This window comes from Emydura macquarii, unplaced genomic scaffold (assembly GCF_026122565.2).
Source record: "Emydura macquarii macquarii isolate MOO-44397 ecotype Brisbane River unplaced genomic scaffold, CSIRO-AGI_Emac_v2 contig_1253, whole genome shotgun sequence".
In the NCBI taxonomy this organism is placed as follows: domain Eukaryota; kingdom Metazoa; phylum Chordata; order Testudines; family Chelidae; genus Emydura; species Emydura macquarii.
Window position 1 is genome coordinate 80,516,324 of NW_027131390.1, and position 20,079 is coordinate 80,536,402.

Here is a 20,079-nt window from a genome sequence, read left to right on the forward strand (position 1 = left end):
CTCATGTGAGTAAGGCAAAGTAGGATTTGGCTCTGATAACTAATCTTTTGACTTGGGAAACAAGACCGCTTCTTTTTTGTCCAACATAATATAAACATATCACAAAGTGTTTTAAAGTAGATTGATAACTGCATAAAAACATCTGTAGCAGAGATGCCAAGTATTTAATGATCATACTGAACTGATCAGATTGAACTCCCTTTCACCTTTAGAAAGGGTCCTTCCAAAACAGGGCCCGGACACAATGACATTCCCTGAGTGTGGCTATGTTTTCATTGCAGTTAGCCTGGGCTCTTATCTGGGTGTTGCCTCTAACCTCCCTTCCATCCACAGGCAACAACTGCACAGTTTAGTGGTGATTTTAACCTGGCTCTGTGACCCAGGTAAGAGTGTAGGTTAGAGCCTGGGTATCGCTTTCACTCAGGCTGATAAGACACCCACTTTGCAGTGAGGACACAGACTAAATCACTTGAGTGCTGATAGTTTTCCCATGCCTGCCCACAGTTCCCTCCCATGTTCCCAGAAAGACAGACAAGTTCTCCCATAATTAATTGGGAAAGAATCATAGAGCAGCTCAGTTTAGGGCAGCACAGAGAACATGAGATGTGCCCCCAGAAATCCTAGTGACTCATGTCACTTGAGTGCAGTGCCCGTGAGGGCCCAGTAATTGGGTAGGGCTTTGTAGTGTGGCATCTCTCACCCGGTCTATATTGGTCTGGGTGTGACTCTCCTAGGCTAATCATGCAAGGAAGACGTACCCCGAGCCTCAGCAAAATAAGAATCCTCTGCTTGTGTGGAGGATGGTACCATGGCAAAGGGGGCATCGTCCGAACATGCTGTGCTTCAGTGATTATCCTTTCTGCATAAAAAGCCTCAGGAATAAGATAGTGCAAATTACTGCAGCCCTGAAGCTGCTCTGATTTGCACTGGAACCTGAACTAGCCTCTGCTGCCCCCAGGATTGGAGGAGAAAGGGAAGTGGGAAAATGAGGCATGCTAGGGCAGCATTAGGAGCAGGGTGTGGGGAGAATGGAGCAGGCTAGGGGGTAACAGGAGCAGAACAGGAATAGGGACAGAAGGGAACAAGCTGTGGGGGATCATGTCAGGAGGTAAGTTGGGGCAGAAAGGTCGGTAAGAATCACTAGAGCATACTCCCTCCAGAACCTGGAACAAAACCCAGAATGTCTGAGTCTCAATATTCCTCTGCTGTCACCAGATATTTTAGCAACTCACTGGCAGTGTGTCTCATTCCCCTCTAATGGTTAGTTCACATTGAAGAATACAGCATACTATAGCTATCAGTTATTTCATTCACTCAAATGGTAGATGTGTGATCTGTGGAGCTAAAGATTCCAACCCTGCTGATGACCCATGTACGGGGCAGTATGGTTCCACATAATGCAAGTTCTGTTTTGGGTTTTTTCAGTTTGTTTTTTAAAAGCCTAAATCTTCCACACAAAGCAACACTAAAGGAACCTAAGCTTGCAGATCAAGCACTCAGAAGTTAGGTAATATTTGGATTAAGGTTGCCAATTCCTTTATCAACCAAGCTTGTAATCTCCTTAAAATACAATTTCAGTTTTGTTTCACAAGATCTATTTTCCATACATCATGTTAATTGGCATTAATTATGCTAGAGAAAGATTATAAATTCTATTGGACACTTTCATAGGGATGGAGACTAGAGAAGTAGCTGCTGTACTCTGTTTTCCACCCTGCCTCCTCCTCCACACACAGATAGTGCAAAACATGGATCTGTATGCTCCAATGGGCCAGATTTTCAAAAGTACTTTGCACTCAGCTGCTCCCATTGCAACTTCTGGCCCCTGAATGTTGAGCTCTTTTGAAAATCCAACCTTATATCTGAGTTCATTATAAATTGATTCCACTGTATTCAGTTTAAAATTAAGGTTTCAAATATGTCTTACAAATGACTCTCTGATTCCCTCATGTTAGAAACAGCTCACATTGTTTTAGCATATATTTTCCAATAAAATGAAGCACATGGGGGTGCTATTTTCCTTTTTATCAAAAGTATCAGGGCCTTTTTTCTCTACCATCTTGCACCACATGTGTAGATGTTTATGTCTGTGCAAAGTGGGTGTAAAAGACTACATAAGGTGCAGTGACGAGCAGGGCACAAAGAGAACTCTGAGGGAAGGATAATAAGGCTGATGAAAACTGTCAGAATACCAGCCTCTTTGTTTTGATCATTTGGGGAAGGTTTACTTTTTTAAAAGTAATTTACGAAAATGACCAAAATTTTAAAATAGAAAATGTTACTCTTCTTTCATGTTAAAAACCCTCTTTCATTTTGGAAAATGAGTACCCTTTCATTTCTTTTCTAATGGATTCTCTTGAGTGAGGGCTTTGTAATGAATATTGTAGCTTGCACAGAGAATACATTTACATTTTTAGGGCCAGATTTTGGTAGGTACTTTACGGCTGTGCCAGAAAACCTACAGCCATCGGTGGGGTAGTGATGTCTGCACTGGGGATGTTTTGTAGAGCCTTTCTTGTACGTCACTAATTAGACCAGATTATAATGGCCATTCTGAATGCCTGCCTGGAATGGTTGGTAGACTCATTCCAGGCCCCAGTGGACAAATGATCACGTTGTGACATTGGCCTCCAGGGGAGCCATGCTGAGATATCTTAAACAGGGCAAAACTGCAAAGCCCTAAATACTGGTAGATTTTCTTCCATAAGATGTATCAAGCCAGCAACAAACAGCTTCTGATCACCTCACTGGTTATTCAGAAGACAAAACAGTTTCTTTAAAACTGTCCAGCCCTTTGGCTAGCATCCCGACAGCCAAGTAAAATATGATGGGGATTACTGAAAATCTTTATTCATCATATGTAAAAAAGTTCTACCAATCCCAAAGGATTGGACATATTACCAAACAGGTCAATGAATAGTTCAGGTCTTACCCAAATACATGCTTAAAGCCAATGCTTATTAACTAAACTAATAATTATTTAAAAAAGGAAAGAGTAATGGTTAAAAGGTTAGTATACATACACAGATGAAAATAAAGCTCTTAGGTCAGTTTCAAAGTAGAGATGATAACGGAATTGCCAAGTTTTTAAATTGCAAAGTTTCTGAAATTACCTGAAGAGCTTGGGGGTCATGAGTTCTTGTTTAGACTTTCTTTGTTAGGAATTCAGTCCAAAGAAATGAAGACTAAATAGTCCATGACAGAGTATTCAAATTCTCCCATGAGAATTAGCAAGGTGATTCCAGGTTGGTGCTGGGATCCCAATCTTGTGATCCAAACGTTCCTTGACAAGCTTGGACAGATTTGAGATAAAAAAACGATCAGTCTACTCGAGTCGTTTATAGCTCTGGGCAGGCTGACCAATATCTTCTTGACAGCAGGTACCTCGTTGAACAATTAATAGATGATTACTTGGGACTCTGAAGTATCATCTCCTATGTCCTGTGCACACCTATCACTAGTTACATTAGCACAAGGTAATTGGCCATTTATAACCATTCACAGGTATTTACTATTTAATCTTCAAAGAGAAATAAAAACAATAGTATTGATACAATCAAGTTCCATCTAAATGTTAATAATCCTTTTTGACCTTTTAGTCAATTGAACAACAGTAATAGACAGGAAAGCAGTTTATCTGTATTGTTAACCTCTAACAAGATATATGTAAACATCATCAAATAACTACCAACATACACTTGCACATCAAAGCTCTAGTCTACTTGTAAGGAATGACCCTCACTACCATTGTATTTTCCTATAATATGTCTTTAAACTTGCAAAGTTGCTTAGCCATTTCTGGCCCAGTGTCACACATGTCATAAAGCTGCCATCTATACTTGTACTCCTGTTGATCTCATCAGAGAGGACAAATCAAGACTAGGTATTGATGGTGACCCTCCAGGACAAAGTTAAAGCTTGCTCTGCAGTTGCCTATATTTTACTTATTCTGCGGACAAATAAGAGGGATTCATTTCTGGTAATCAACTACCTTTTAAGGGCACTAAAAGAGAGCAAAACCAAGCTGTCATGTAGTCCCTGGCCTGAGACATGCTTACCATGAAGCAGATTACTTCCCCCTTCCTCTCCAGTCTCATCAGTATGCTGGTATCATATATTTAAAGAGTTAGACGTAAGTATAACTTCTCTTTATCCAGGAAGTGCTAGATTTAATTTTTTAACAGAAGTTTTTATTTATAATGGCCATTTTGTTATGTGGATTATTTGTTGACTATTGCAGAATACATGCATATGAGTAATAATGTATTATTCATTGAAAACTACTAATAGGTATTATGAGCCATGTTTTCTAATGTATTTGCATCTTGTGTAGTCATTTAAACCTATTCAAAATGGGTGTAAACACTACTGTCCCATCTTAGTGGTTTTCTATACTTGCTTTGCACTCACTTTGCACAGATGGAAATGACATACATACACTGGAAGACAGTGGGGAATCAGGTCATATGTGCCAGGTTTTTCAGAAAAGCTCTCCACTCATTTAGACACCAAAATAGTTGAGCCTTTTTGAAAATCTGACCATATCTGTCAAGTTTACAATACAATTTAATTCTGCCATATCATTGTCCTCCAGGAGAGGGCGTGCTTAACATTGAAATAAGTCTTTGTCATACCAGAGCTTTTCATTGCAGTGATCTAGTCTTCTAGTAGGTATGACATAACTGTCACTTTCTAATTTTATTTGTAAGTTTTTTGGTAGGTTAAATGTTATACCTCTTTGTCTTTAAACTATATGAGAAATAAGCAAAAGACACCAATGTAAAAGTCACACTCCTGTCTGATTTTTTGTTTGTTTGCTTGTTTGTTTTTAAATCTACCATAGATACAAATATACCTAAGGTTACACTGTCTGAAAGAGAGTAGAAGGGAACTTTGTTTTTCTTTTTTCCGTTTTCATACTTTGAGTATTTGGCAGCACTTGGTGTATAGTCATTTTCATTATCTTCCCTTTTATAGCTACAGTTAGTCAGTGTCCCTAGTCTTTTGTGCAGGAACAGGTAGGTCTGAAATGTGCTTGTTAAAATACAAAAAAGCCAGGGGGATTCAAGGGCATGTGTAGTATCAAACTGAGTTAAACACAGTTTCAGAAACTTAGATTTCATGTTGATGGAGTCTCTAACATATTTTTGGAGAAAATACACTAACTTTCTGGAAGCAAATTGCAGATTTTGTAAAAGAAAGTTGTGTTGCCTTAAGAAGTTTACAGTCAGTTTACAATCTTAAAAAGATTACAGTCAGGAAGTGCATTTAATTGCTAAGGCCCTGATTCACTAAGGTCCTGATGCTGCAAACACTTAAGCACATGCCTGTATTAGAGTAGCCACTAAACTGTTTTCAGGAGTCATGGAAAATGAGATGAGCTATTAACAACCCTTGGTATAACTTGTACGCTATAACTGTAAGTCATGATATATACTGGAACCAACACTGTTACAACACTCCATTCAATTGAGTATGGCATTCTTCACTTTCTAGAAAGAGACCTAATGTGCGGTGGTGGTGTGTGCTATGCTTTAGCCATGTTTCATCTCCGTGGTAACCAAAGTGATATAGCCAAATATAAGTGTAGTCAATAGAGGGGCTTTCAGACCTGTGAAATGACATTGTGTTAGTATAAGAGTTTCACTTAGTTTATATACTGAAATTTTAGCTTTAATATTAATAATGTGAAATAATGTCATATTTTGTCTTAAACCTTTAGGAGAGGAGCCATGTCGTTCTTATGCTTATATAACTGCAAGCACAGTGGGGCACGTGACTTGATTAGGGCCTCTGGATGCTACCATAATACAAATAATAATAGATCTTTTTAAACTAAGTTCTAATCAGTTACACCTGTAGAAGCCAATTAAAGATGGTGTGGTTGTAGGGACTGAACCGACTGAACCTTTATGACTGGCAGTAGTGATACCCCAGAAGGAAAGAGCTCATTTTGTCTCTAGATACCTCATTTGTTTTCCAGGTCTGGCAAGGAAAAGCAAATCCAGGTATTGTTTGTTAATAAGAACCTTAAAAGGCAAGTCTTATTGGAAGTTAGATTTGTCACAGTAAAATTCCATAACTTGTTTTATATTTATATATTATTATTGTTTTATATTTATATTACTGGTTTTATATTGATATGTTTCAATAAGATAAACCATAGGGAAAAAAACTAAGAAATCTGACAAGATAAGTTGTAGAGGCTTTGACAATAGAAATGATTTTTATGACTGTCACTCTCTAAAGTAATAAATTAGACCAGAAAGCCCTGGTGAACTTCTTGTAAACTTCTTCTTTTAAAAAGACTTTGAGGTCATAGCACATTCATGTTGTACTTAAACTTCCTGGATTCTATTGTTGTCTGTTCATGTTTATAGCTCAAAGTGTCAAAATAGATCTCCCGAGGAATCATTTTTACTTCTACAGTTTGCAAATCACAAAGTCTTCAGATGTATTGGGAGATGGACATCTCCATATCTTGCCACTGCAGGTCCTCCTCCAGTTCACACAAAACAAAATGGTGGACCTGGCTCTGGCCATTTTGGACTCTTAAGGCTATGCAAAAAAAGATGGAAAATTGCCCTAAAGGGGTAGGCAAGGGTTCCCTCTGACTGTAGGGAATATCATTGGCATAGCTGATTCTACACCATCTGCACCTCTCCTCCTGCCTACCACAACCTAGGGGTAGGAACAGGAAGAGCATATGCTGGCACATAACAAAATGCATAGTTTTCCTCTAGTTTGTCAGTCATCATAGCCTGTTGCTGCAGGCAGCGTAACTTAAAGCACCCCTCAACTACTCTAATTTTTTGGCACATCTCTGTTGAAATACAGTGTTAAGTACAAGCAAGTAGGGAAATATGTTTATGCCATAAAACTTTTAGATTTATTTTTAATGTTCTCTCTTTCTTTCAGAAGAGGCCAGTTTGCCAGATGCAAGTGTCAGTTGCCTAAATGAAAGCATGGGACAGAGTAGTGCCACAAGTGGTGATTCAGGTAAGATTTCTTTATATACTCTAGTAAGTGTAAAATAAGATCTATGGAAGCAAGCACACGGGGTGTTCTGTATCAATAACTAAGGTTTCATTGTGAGCGCTAGCTTAGTCTGTAAGCTCTTCAGGGCAGGGACCCTATTGTTATGTAACACAGTTGGATCCTGATTGGGGCCTCTGAGCTCAACCATGGTATAAATGTCTAATGATATGTGATATTGTGCTATAAAGTATTTCATCGCTTGCCTTTTCTGCAATTCCCTCGAAGTAAAGTGCAGCCCAGAAAAGAGATGCTTGGCCTGAATAAGGCAGTGAGAGGGAACAAGTTTTACTAGCACTTTGACAGGTTATATTTTGAGGGGATCTAAGGGCTAGGGATAAGATTTTTTTCAGGAGCAGCTGTGTGACTTTAGGAGCGCAAGTGCCACTGAAAGTCAGAGGGACTTTTCTTCCTAAGTCACTTACAGCCAGATACACTAAGGTATTTGGGCACCTACATCCAACATTTAGGAACCCCTGACATTCACAAAACCACTGCTCAGCTGCCACCTATGTCCCCTATGCGCCTAAGCTTCCATTAGTCAGCATTTGCAAAGCTGACTAAGTGCTGGTATTGCCCGACAGTTAGCCAGCAACTCAGAGCCCTAATCCCAGAGGGCCCGAAGCAGATTTTCAAACTAAGAGGGGTAATATCTTGTCTTGAACCAACATCTTCCACATCCCAGCTGAGTGCCTTAACCATCGGACTGTTGAGTATTGTGGGGGGTGGTTCTCCGTCTCTCCTGTTGGGACTGATTGATTGGGCTAGTGAGAGACTGATTCTATAGCCCGCTGGTTAAGGCACTCACCTAAAGTGGGGGAGACTGGTTCAAGTCTCTGCTCAAGATCAGACAGAGCAGGGACTTGAACTTGGGTCTCTGACATCCCAGTGCCCCAACCAGCTAGCTATTGGCTATTTTTCAGCTCTCTCTCTCTCCCTTTGCTCCTCTGTCCCTAGATTTTTTTGTGAGAAAGGTCTGTGTTTTGAGGGAGGTGCTGGCTTCAGGACCATTAGTTAGAGACCTAAGGCCCAGATCAATCGGAATTAGGCATCTAAATGACTTTGAGGCACTGGGCCCATAGCCCTGTCCCTTTCCTCTGCATTTCACACCCCACCTAGCTAAGGTGATTTCCTGCTCAGATTGCTGGCTTCTGCAGATCTCCCCCTTAGGTGCCCAACTCTCTTATACACTACATGGCCTAGGCACCTAACTCATGGCTGTGAATTCCATGAGGCTGCAGGGTTCCGGAGTTGAATGCTATACCACTGAGCAGAGCAACACTTTTGTGTCTCAGGCCCTTAGCCACTCTTGTAAATGACACCCTAGATCTTGCAAATGGATCTGCCTGTGCAGAGCTCTGTTGCCTTTGCAGGGATCCCTTTTGTCTTCAGGGATCTAGCCCTAATAAAGATTGCTTCCTGGCTCCCCTTTGTGTGGGGGCTGGGAACAGTTTAGGTCTCCAAATATAACCAGCTGATACAATCTGTCTAATAAAGCCAACATAATTGGTTCATGAAATCAATATTAATAATAGGAAGCATTTATATAGGGCCTGATACAACACAGCTGGAGTCTGCAAAAGACTCCCATTGACTTCAGTGGGCATTGGGTCAGGCCATCGTGTTGTGTATGTTCAAATTATACAAACATTAATCACACAGAGTATGGGATAACTGGTGGGGTTTCGATTTATTAATTAATTAATTAATTTTATTGTGTTAGCTCGTTGAAAATCAGTCCTACGTTCCCCTTTGGGGTTCACCAGGACCAGTTAACGCATGTTAAAATACAGTTCTCTTTGTCTACACTAGGGTTTTAAAAACATGTTAGTTAAAATAAGTTTGCTAACACAACTCGTTTTTAAAAAAACATAGTTCACTCTCCCCTAGCAAATATAGTGAAAGCCAATATTAGAGTTAAGGAGTGATAGACCTCCTGCTGATGACAGAGTTTGGTATTTTAAATAAGTGACAATTTATACAATTTATACAATTGTAATACTGTCATCAGTAGTTTACTAATGGTGTCTTAATGCATTGAAGTTTGTGTCCTTCACGTAGGTTTGATAGCAGCTTGATATTCAAAGATCATTTAAAAAAATAGGGGTTAGGAAAAGGATGCAAAACAAAGAATACTGATCGTGTGAGTAGACCCAAAACTGTGATTCATACGAACCTTTCAGAGAAATAGATAATTGAGAGAAAAAGACATGGCGTAAAAGGCATTCTTTAAATTTTTTTTAAAGATCTTATATGTTTATCAAAAAGGCAAAAAAATATACAGAAGAGAGAGAGTTTTCTAAAGCGTTAGGTTAGTTTGTTTGGTTAAATTTCAATGTCTTGAAATCGACAGACAGATGATACCATGCTGGTTTCAATATGATTAATCTATTGGATTTAGCCAGGCAGAAAGCAAACAAATACTCTTCCTCAAAACCGAGAAGTAGTAGTTAGATGACTTCTGCCAAGCACTCTCTGGTGTGAATTTTCCTGTGCTCAAATAGTACTGCACGCACACTAAAAGATAAAACAAGCGAAAAACACTTAGAAATGGAACCCGGATGTTTCCATCAGCAGTCTTTTCTCAAGCTTCATTAAGTTCTGTTAGTTTAGTTTTATTTAATGGAATCAAATACAAGAAACGGGACACTTATTTTATGTATAATGTGACAGTGATGATAAAAGCTCTGTAATTCTTCGTCTAGTGATCTCATCAGACAATAAGAGCAAGGGTTTGGTTTTATTTAGTGGAATATTGTCTTTATCTTTGATGTGGAATGTAAGTTCTTTGAGAACATTTACAGAGAGTTCTCTACAAGTATGGTTGAAAATAAAGTAATTCTTAAATAAATGTACATACAATAGTGTAGAAATAAATTCTGCCTTTTAAAATGAATCAACGCAGGGCTTGATCCTGTTCCTGCTGTCTTTGTGCTATGAGATTAGCACTGAACCCATAATGTCACTCAGATTTTGTCTACACTGTAAAATGGGGTGTGATTGCAGCACAGCTAGACATACTAGTGCTAACTTTACCCACGCTTGGATGGCTAAAAATAGTAGTGCAGATGTGGTGGCACAGACATCAGCATGGACTAGCCATGCAGGTACAAGTGCACTGGGTATGTACTCGCGTTGCTAGCCCTTGCTGGTGCATCTGCATTGCTCTTTTTAGCCATGGATATGCTTGCCTGTGCTGCAGTTGCACCTTGGATTACACTATAGACATACGCTTAAGAGGCAAGTGAAGGTGAGATTGCAGCATGGGTAGGCACACCTGTTCTAGCTGTACTCTGGCTAGCATGGGTAACAACAGCAGTGAAGGCATGGCAGTAATGTAATTCATGTGGGATTATACATATCGGTGAAAGGCTAGCAGTCATTCAAGAGAAGTAGATTTCCGGAATCTTGCCTATGGATTATGGACCAAATCCTTTGTCTTGCACAAAGCCCAAATAAATGGAATTTGTGAAGGGGGTGAGGAGATTCTGTGGCAGCTAACTGAATACAGACTACAGAACTGAATACAGAACTGTAAGACTACTACTGCCCACGTCTGCCAGAGCCTCTCCAGTTACTATGCTCCCTCCTCACACTGGGATTTTGGTGGTGGATTCTCAAAGTTGTGGATCATGCACCACAAAGCTTTGTTTCATTCTAAGACAGAGTCCTCACAGAGCCCTGTGGTATGCAGAGATTGTTTTCTTTAACATGCATCAAGTAGAATTATACTAGCTCGCAGCATATGAGGATTTATTTCCACTGTCTTTACTTGTATTGGAGAATTTGGCTCTACGGGCATTAAGTAATAAATTAACATATATAACAAACTTTGTCTATTTCCTGATTATCATGTTTATGCTGAACAAGCCTCTGACTGGGCTGCTTTTCAACCTGGGAAGTTTCTTTGCTGAATTGAAGTAAAACTTTTGGCCACGTCCAGTGATGTACCCCAGATTTTTCTGTTAGTTTAAGAAAAATTGTTCAGATTTGCCCAACACAAAAGCAGTTATGTGGCAAGGCCTTCATTTTGCTCTGAAAACCTATGTCATGGTTACATTTGTATTATATTTGAGCTTTTCACATACTATTTGTAAAATTTGCTGATGTTTTCCTCTGTTTGACCGTTGTATTTTTCCATCTTCTTAGATGAGGACGATAGAGACAAAAGAGCTTCCCCTGAACCAGAACTGATTCTCAGAAATTACCAGATGGAGGTTGCAAAACCAGCACTGAATGGGGAGAACGTTATCATATGTCTTCCTACAGGCAGTGGTAAAACCAGAGTGGCTGTTTACATTACCAAAGAGCACTTGGATAAGAAGAGAAGAGCATCAGAGCCTGGAAAAGTTATAGTACTTGTGAATAAGGTATCCTGTGCCATTATAACAGGAATAGCAGTTTAAAGCTTTTTGTATTTATCATAGAAATGTAGGGCTGGAAGGGACCTAGACAGACCATCTATTCCAGCCTCCTGCCCTGAGGCAGGACCATGTATACCATGTTAATATTGCCCTTTTTAAAATAAGCACAAATCAGCATGCCAATAAGCTTTCTAAATCGAGCTATGTTTAAAAGGGCAGCTGCTTTAGATTCTGATGTCTATTATACTAGTGTAAATCCAAAGGATTTCCATTTACACCAGTGCAACTGAGAAGCTAATCTGCCCTATCAATTATATTGCAAAAATAATACCATTATCTGTATTACTAATAACAGTTTACATGATTAACATTGAAAATATTATTTTAAAAAAATCAAAATGTATGTTTCATAATTATGTTATTTTTACAGCTGGGTTTGATAATGAAGTCCATCTGGTGGGTTTTGCATTTCTTGGGAGATAATTTTTAGCCAGTTTTTCTGGTTCTGTTGAGGTAGCACAATGCTATAGTTTAAGTTCATTGCACTGCAAGGGAATGTATAAATTAAAACTGTTTTCATTGAAATTTTAAAATACTATTACAAATATTTCTATTCCCATTAGAATGTTGTAAATAAACAAAAAAATACAGCCCATACTATTACATGTGTCTTTAAGATTTATTTGTTAAAATACTTCTCTAGAGTTTAATAAAAATATCTATTACAGTTTTTGATGGATAGATATTTTTACCACATTATTAGAGGCATAAGAGTAGGAAAACATGCCCCTAAATAACTAATTACTGAAACCTTTAGACGATGTTTCATTCTTGATGTAAAAATCCAGTAAGCCCACTCTCATTAAAATATATATATAGTATTTTGCTATTGGTCATTTTCCCCCATCTCTGTAGTACAGAATACCCAAGGTATTAGAATAAATACTGGTTTACACAGAATGGAAGTTTTAGCTAACAATCATTCTGTGATATATGTTTAATAGAATTAATCTTGTGGGTCCTGTGTAGTTCAAATTTTTCTCTGGAAACTTTTATTCAGGTACCTTTAGTGGAACAGCATTTCAGAAAGGAGTTCAACCCGTTCCTGAAACACTGGTATCGGGTTACTGGATTAAGTGGGGATTCTCAACTGAAAATTTCATTTCCGGAAGTTGTAAGAAAAAATGATGTCATTATCAGTACTGCTCAGATCCTTGAGAATTCACTGCTGAATGCAACGAAAGAAGATGAAGAAGGTGTCCAGTTATCAGGTAAGTTTTTCACTCTAGGTTTTCTTTGAGAGACTTAAAGTGTCATTCTACTCTGGAGAGTGTCAGTGTGAAAATGGCAAGGTGGGTTTCTTTACTCATTGTTTCTCACTGATGTTTTTCTAATCACTAGCTCTGCAAACGCAACCTGGGTTGTGGGAGTCAAGATGGATTCTTGTGCATCGTTATCGGGAATAAAAATTTTGGCAGCCAAATTCGACACAGTGATATCTTTGCATCCCCATTCCCTTCAATGTGTTTGCCAAAGTGAACCGACTGGAACTTAGTAAACAATTCTGTGGATGATGCAAAAGAGGGAATAGAATCCAGCTCACGCAGTGTTAGTTGTGTTGATCTGATCAGAATGATGGACAAAAAAGTAGGAAAAGTTTTATTTTAGTCTTGAAGTTGAGCAGATATGACTGGATACAGAATAGGAATCACTTTGTTGAGTAGTAACATATTGTTTTTAGTCCATTTTCAAAGCTGAATTGCACTTGAGTCCTTAGCTCTTCTATTCCTTTACAAACACAACAGAAATAGGATTACCCCACACCACACCTCTGAGGTAGGCAACTATAACAATATCTCACTGTACTGCTGGAGAGACGAAGACCCACAGCGGTTAAGTTGCTTGCCCAAATTAATAGAGAGACCCGTGGGGGAGAATGGGAAGGAATTCTCCTATTTCCCAGAAATAGACCAACAGTGGAGCTAAGCCCGACTCGATTGATTTCAGTGGGGCCACGATTTCACCCAAGTTGTGAACCCTGCCGTATGTAGTCTCCACATGGTGTGCCCCATTTCTATAGCGGAAATGCACCTGTTCTGGTAGGCCAGGCCCTTCTGAATAACAGCACTAATGTCCTCCAAATATACATGTTCAAGGGGGAAGGGCAAAATGGGTGTTATAAGAATCCAATTCAAGAGATTCTGAGAACCTGTCAGTACTCTAGCTATAGTCCTGCTTTGTGACAGATCAGAGTGGGCTGTGCACCAGGCCACTCTGACATACTGGAGCACTGTGTGAGGACACTCGCATCTCCTCAGTGAATATATAGCACAAGCTAATCTCCTTTTCTAGCTGTCAGTCTTCAGCCCCCAGGTAAAGTGTCTGTTGTTCATTCTCCCCATCGCCCCCCCTTGCTCCTTTTCCTTTCTCATGGCTTTTTAAACAGGAATCTTTTAAATTTCACTCCACTGCCTCCATATGCAAATAAAACAGGGAGATGTTTTATATATCTGCAAATGCCACCCGGTGATTTAAAGTAGTACAAGGCATCTTTGACAAGGTCCCTTTGTAACTGTAGAGTACTGCATGCTTCTGCGCTGCGTTTTTGTCACTGGGTTGCCATTTACTGAGGACCCCTTCATGGCCAGACGTGCCTCTGCAGCACGCTCCCTCTGTTCCTTCTCTATGGGTCCCCTGCGGATCTCCCCACTGTGTTTATCAGGTCTCCCACCACCTTCCGGCAGCTGGGTTAATAGACCAAAGCAGTTCAAAATGGTCTTGGTTGTCCCAAAAATAAAGTCCATTGCAGCAACCCAAAAGTTCATACTCCTCTCCAGTTCTCCTGCCACACACTGTTCTTCATGAAGCTGCTGATCCTGTCCTCTCCCTCCCAGGAGATTGGAGAGAAGCTCTCCGAAGAAGGGCAGTATATATGCTGCCTTCTCCTTCAGAACAGAGAATGCACCGACAGGGAGAAGGAAGCCAGAGCTGGAAGTCTAAGCTCCCATTGGGAAGGAGCCCTGTCCCACCTTACATTACATGGCTTCTGGTCCCTGCCTTTGTTTTTCTGGAACAGGGTCTTAAAGGGCCAGTATAACCTGTTACACATTTAAGTAAACATGTGACTGAAAAACCAGCAAACAATACCTAATTATCCCCAGTTTTCCTAATTATCTGATACCAGTAGCGATACAGTAACTTAACATTTTTGTATTTTTTTCCTGTGGCTTTTGTGTCTCTCTTCTATATACAACTCCCTCCCCCCTCTTTTTTTCTTAAGGGAAAAACCCTCAGTCTACTTAGACTTTGAGCTCCTTGAGCAAGGCCATCCATTCCTGAATGTCTGGAAAGCATCTAACACATCAGGGGTGCACCCATAAATAATTAATACAACACAGTTGTTGAACACATGGTTTAAAAAAGTATGTTTCTGGGGTTCATTCTTGCCTCATATAGTCTTTGCAAAAGCAAAAGGCAGTTTATATAATGTAAAAAATACTTTGCATTTTAATAGTGCTGTTTCAGATAGATTTCAAAGCACATTACAATACATACACATACATAAACACAACCCTCCAGGGAGATTGCATGAAATTTACATTCTTTTAAAGCATATATATCTTAGATCCCAAAAAGGTTGACGGGGTCCCTCTTCATTAGTGGTGTGGTATCCTTTGCTGTAAGAGGATTGATTTACTGCCGTACTGAATTCGAAGGAAATCTAGCCATTTTGTACTGGGTATGTTTTCCAGACTTTTCTCTCATCGTTATTGATGAATGTCATCACACCCAGAAGGAAGGCGTCTACAACAATATAATGCGACGTTATTTAAAAGAAAAGATGAAAAACAATAGATTCAGAAAAGAAAACAAACCCCTGATTCCACAGCCTCAGATCCTGGGACTGACTGCTTCACCTGGAGTGGGAGGAGCAAAAACTCCACAGAAAGCTGAAGAACATATTCTGAAAGCAAGTAGCCCTTAAAGTTGCAAATCACCAAGAGAATATTGTCTTATTCAAGCACAATTCCTTTTGAAGTCAGTATTTGTCTCTAAATGTATCACCTAATTTTTGGTGGGTACATGGGAACTGATTCTGTAGACTGATAAGTAAGTTGTCCTATTGAAATTAGTGAAATCATTTGCAGGATCTGGTAAATAGAAAAGATTGGCTTCAGTTGAAAAGCATGATGGGTTTGTGAATTCTCATATTAAGTGTTGGTTTAACCAAAGCAGTGGCACTTTATTATTAGAAACCCATGAATCCCATCAGTGGTCTGGAAATTATAGTGTACTGTCATGTCCTGCTGGAGCACGTTGTTTATTAGATGTGTTTTTAAGCCTGCTGAGGTACACATTTGTGTGGGTTGAAGAAGGTGGAAAACCATGCAGTAATATTTATAGGCAGAAATTTTTGTGTCTGTATAGAACAATAAGGATTCAAAGGTGTTAATTTCTAACAATTAGAACAGCTAATTAGGAAGGAAGAATGGGTAATTTGAATAAGATGACGCAGGAGACAGTGCGCCAACATCTCTTATATACACAACTGTAAATCCAATGTAACTCTATTTTAGATGGACTCCATTGGAATTATACTGATGAAACTAAAAGCAAAATTTAGACCAATGCCTTAGTGAAATTTGTAGGCTAGCCAATTACTGTTGAATAGGCCCGGCCTATAAGAAGCAGTTATGTTGTCTCAAACCAGTAAGAGTAGACAGAATTGTGAGGTATGTTTAAAAATACAGCCACTTGATGATGTCTTGGAGAAAACCAGAGATCATCCTACTTGGCCAGAAAAACAAAACCATGGATAGACATGAATTTATGTAATAGGTTGGACAGGTTCTACAATTACACTAGGACTGCTCAGTTGATCCATCTATGAGTTAGCACTGTTAGCTGGTGGCACAATATTCTTTATCTGTATTGAAATCTTAATAATAGGATGTTTGGTTTTTAGTTTAATTTTTAATGAAGAAATGTGCAATTCAGATTTCTAGACTTGCAAATAGAGTGATACTGCTCATGTAATTTACCCTTTGTTTTCTACATTCAAGAAGATTTTAATATTTCCCTTTATCGTCACTGAGATTAATATAATAGAGGGAAAATGTTTTCCTACTGAAAACATCAAAAGTGAAAAAAATCTCTCAATCTGTGCAGTTAATAGGCAAGTGCCTACATGTTTCATATTCCGAAAATGTCCAGGTCCAGCTCTTACTTTTATAATTACTCTGAACCCCAGTTTCCTATATTCCACTTTATTATCCTATGTGTATCCAAAGTCCTTTTGCTCCACATTTTTCATGTCTAAATCATGATCTCTTTTTTTTTCTCTTCTCAAATTCCTATTTTGCAATCTAAACTGCATATTCATATTTGTTTGCTTCAGGGGCCCAAGATGATCAAAGCTCATCTTTCATCTAGGATGTGGTTTGATTAGCTTATCTCAGATGCTTTTCCCACATTTTTTTTACATTTTGCACAACTATGTAAGACATATAGGATGTGCACACTGCTTTTTTAAGGAAGGTCTTAAATAAAACCAGATACCATGAAAAAACAAATATTTCATCCAACTGTTATGTAGAATAACTCATAAAATATATGAAAAGTAAAACAGAAATCTTTCTCCTTCTAGATTTGTGCTAATCTTGATGCATATAGACTCATGACCGTTGAAGAACATGCCTCACAGCTGAAAGATCAGGTGAAGGAGCCATATAAGAAGTTTGTGATTGCAGATGACAAAAAAAGGGTACGTTTTGCAAAATCTAAGCAGTAAAGTACATTAATCTCCAAAGAGATATTGACTGGAGTCGAGGTTTCTTAGGCCAATGCTGTTGCCTTGAAAATTGACAGTGATCCACAAAACTGCTCTGGAGTTATTATAACCTAATGAAGGTTCCATAACAGGCCCTACGATATTTGTACTCATCCAATAATAAATGAACTCTTTGGAAAAAGAAATACAATTTATATATGTTGAAAATAATGACACACTATTTCTGTAGAGGAGTGTCAAGTTGAATGCAAAATTTTTGTTTCCTTTTCAAAAGGGCTTTGTGTTGTTCTTATATTTTTGAGATAACAGAAAGGGTCATATTTCAGGTATTGTGTTGTGAGAAAATATGCATTACTTTATACTCATGAGGAATATATTATGTGGACAATCTAATATTTATGATGTTCTTAGCTATTCATTTCCTTAGTTTTAAGTGTTTAGAGAAGCAAGTACATTATAGACTCATAGACTTTAAGGTCAGACGGGACCATTATGATCATCTAGTTTGACTTCCTGCACAACACAGGTCACAGAACCTCACCCACCCACTCCTATAATAGACCCCTAAAACCTATAACTGACTTTCTAAAGTCCTTAAATAATGGCTGAAATAGTTCAAGGTACAGAGAATCCACCAAAGAATCCACCATCAAGTGACCCATGCCCCATGCTGCAAAGGAAGGTGAAAAAAAACCAGGGTCTCTACCAATCTTCCCTGGGGGAAATTCCTTCCCGACCCCAATATGGCGATCAGCTAAACCCTGAGCATGTGGGCAAGACTCACCAATCAGACACCTGGAAAAAATTCTCTGTAGTAGACCTGCCTTTTCCTGGTGATGGTGAAATTCTCTGGCCTATCCCCTGTTCTTTCTGGCTGCAAGTCAGCAACCTTAATTGTTTTCTGAAACTAATTTTTGTTTTAGGAATTTCCTGTAGACAATATTAAATGGAAAAGGTTGATCCATTTTTTTTGTTGGCAGAATAATGATTGTAAGTTTAATTACTTTTTGTCCGTTTGTTTTTAGGATCCGTTTAGAGAGAAAATTACCGAAGTCATGACAGAGATTCAAACTTATTGTCAATTCAACCCAACATTTGAATTTGGAACTCAACCTTATGAACAGTGGGTAGTTAAAGAGGAGAAAAAAGGTATTTTTAAAAATATTTTAACATAAATGTATCATGATTTTGGATTTTGAGGGCTGCTTTATCTATCCCTGTGTGGACCCACACAAAGAGACACAGATTGACATGCATGTATATATATATGTTCTTGTTTTTAGCTGCAAAAGAAGAAAAACGCAAAGAACGTGTTTGCGCAGAGCATTTAAAGAAATATAACGATGCCCTGCAAATTAATGACACTATCCGAATGATCGATGCATACAACCACCTCAATAATTTCTATAAGGAGGAGAAAAGCAAGAAAACAATAGTAAATGAAGATGATGATGATGAACCAGTAGCATCAAAACTAGCATATGAAACCGATAGATTTCTGATACATTTATTTTACGGTGAGCATGAAATTTACAGTGATATATGGTAAAATCTGAAATCCATACAGCTGATTAGTATACACTGCTGACATTGTATTATGTGATTTGCATGGGTACTTATTAGTTCATAGAAACCTCTGTGGCATTCAGTGCTATAGTGTTTGTTTGTCACAATATACCATATAGATAGATTAAATTCCTTATCAGCATCTTATGGCATTTTCATGTTCAGTGGTATAGTTCATTGTAGGAAAGTGTATTCATATTCATATTCAGGATTTTGCATATTTCTGATACAAGCTCAGGAGATCATTTATTGCACATTAACCATAGTCAAGTACTTGAAACTTCTGGGGACTGATAATTGTTAGACCCAAAGTCTCTCATATCTAGGTTACTCGTGTGAATCCAGTCTAGGTTGATGACTGAAACTTGTTACTGTCAGCTGGCTGTTTGATGGGCTATGTTAGATTAGTCTAGCAGCAGCAGGCAGAGACCAGCAAACACTATCCACATGACAAAACCACACCTACAATTAGCAGTAAGTGTCATCCTTGCTGGCAGCCTGAGGAGAAAGACCAAGAGGATTTAATGATCATGGAAGATGAAGAACCTCAGGGAGGACTTAGCCTCTCACAAGACTAGGTCCATAAGACCAAATTTTTCAAAAGATCTCAGTTCCCATTCAGGCATCTAAAATGAAATAGCCAGATTTTCAAAAGTGGTGAGCACCCAGAATATCCCATTCAAAACAATGAGAGCTGAGCCACTTTGAAAATGTAGCCAAAAATGTCCCCTTAAATAAAATGCACATCACTCAATGTCCAAGCAAATGGCAGGAAGAAAGAGAAGCATTTTGCACTGTGATCTATAGATCAACAAACTCTGGCCCTGCTGGACCAGTGGAAGAAGCAAATTGCAGAGCTTCTCCATTGAGAGAACTGTGCCCAGTCCCCTGTCCACTTAAATGTAGAGTGTGAGCTTGAGAACCCAGCTGATCGCCATGGAAGTCACATTCTGAGAAAGTCAATCTCGTGCACAGCCATTTAGAAGTATTTTGCACTTCTATTTGTGTGGTGAAAAGGAGGAGACAAGGCACTTGTAGTTTATACCACTGGATAGCAAGGTCAGTGGTATACCTCTCCTCCTTCAGGCTTACTCTGGCTAACCTCCTGATGAAATAAATGGGAGCTTTGCCTAAGTGAAGGCTGCAAGATTTGGCCTAAAATGAGTTGCTTATTCATATCTAGAGGAAAATATGGCTCAATGGTGATTTCAACCATAGAGACAGATATGAAGCAATGTCTACAGATCCTTTTATCAGTACTGTGATATAAAGTAGAGTGTGGGTATTTGCAAAGTCAGGCTAATGAATATATTCCTTAAATAA

The 20,079-nt window shown here is 38.8% G+C and overlaps 1 protein-coding gene across 2 annotated transcripts in view; it reads left to right on the forward strand.

Moving 5' to 3' along the window:
* IFIH1 (interferon induced with helicase C domain 1) overlaps positions 1 to 20,079 on the forward strand; it is a 43,052-nt gene that overhangs the window by 9,983 nt on the left and 12,990 nt on the right. For both annotated transcript variants that reach the window (XM_067549355.1, XM_067549356.1), the window contains 7 exons: positions 6,919 to 6,999; positions 11,185 to 11,405; positions 12,460 to 12,670; positions 15,152 to 15,369; positions 17,047 to 17,163; positions 18,216 to 18,339; positions 18,474 to 18,707. In XM_067549355.1, coding sequence (XP_067405456.1) covers positions 6,919 to 6,999; positions 11,185 to 11,405; positions 12,460 to 12,670; positions 15,152 to 15,369; positions 17,047 to 17,163; positions 18,216 to 18,339; positions 18,474 to 18,707 — 1,206 coding nt within the window. The remainder of the gene's footprint in view (positions 1 to 6,918; positions 7,000 to 11,184; positions 11,406 to 12,459; positions 12,671 to 15,151; positions 15,370 to 17,046; positions 17,164 to 18,215; positions 18,340 to 18,473; positions 18,708 to 20,079) is intronic.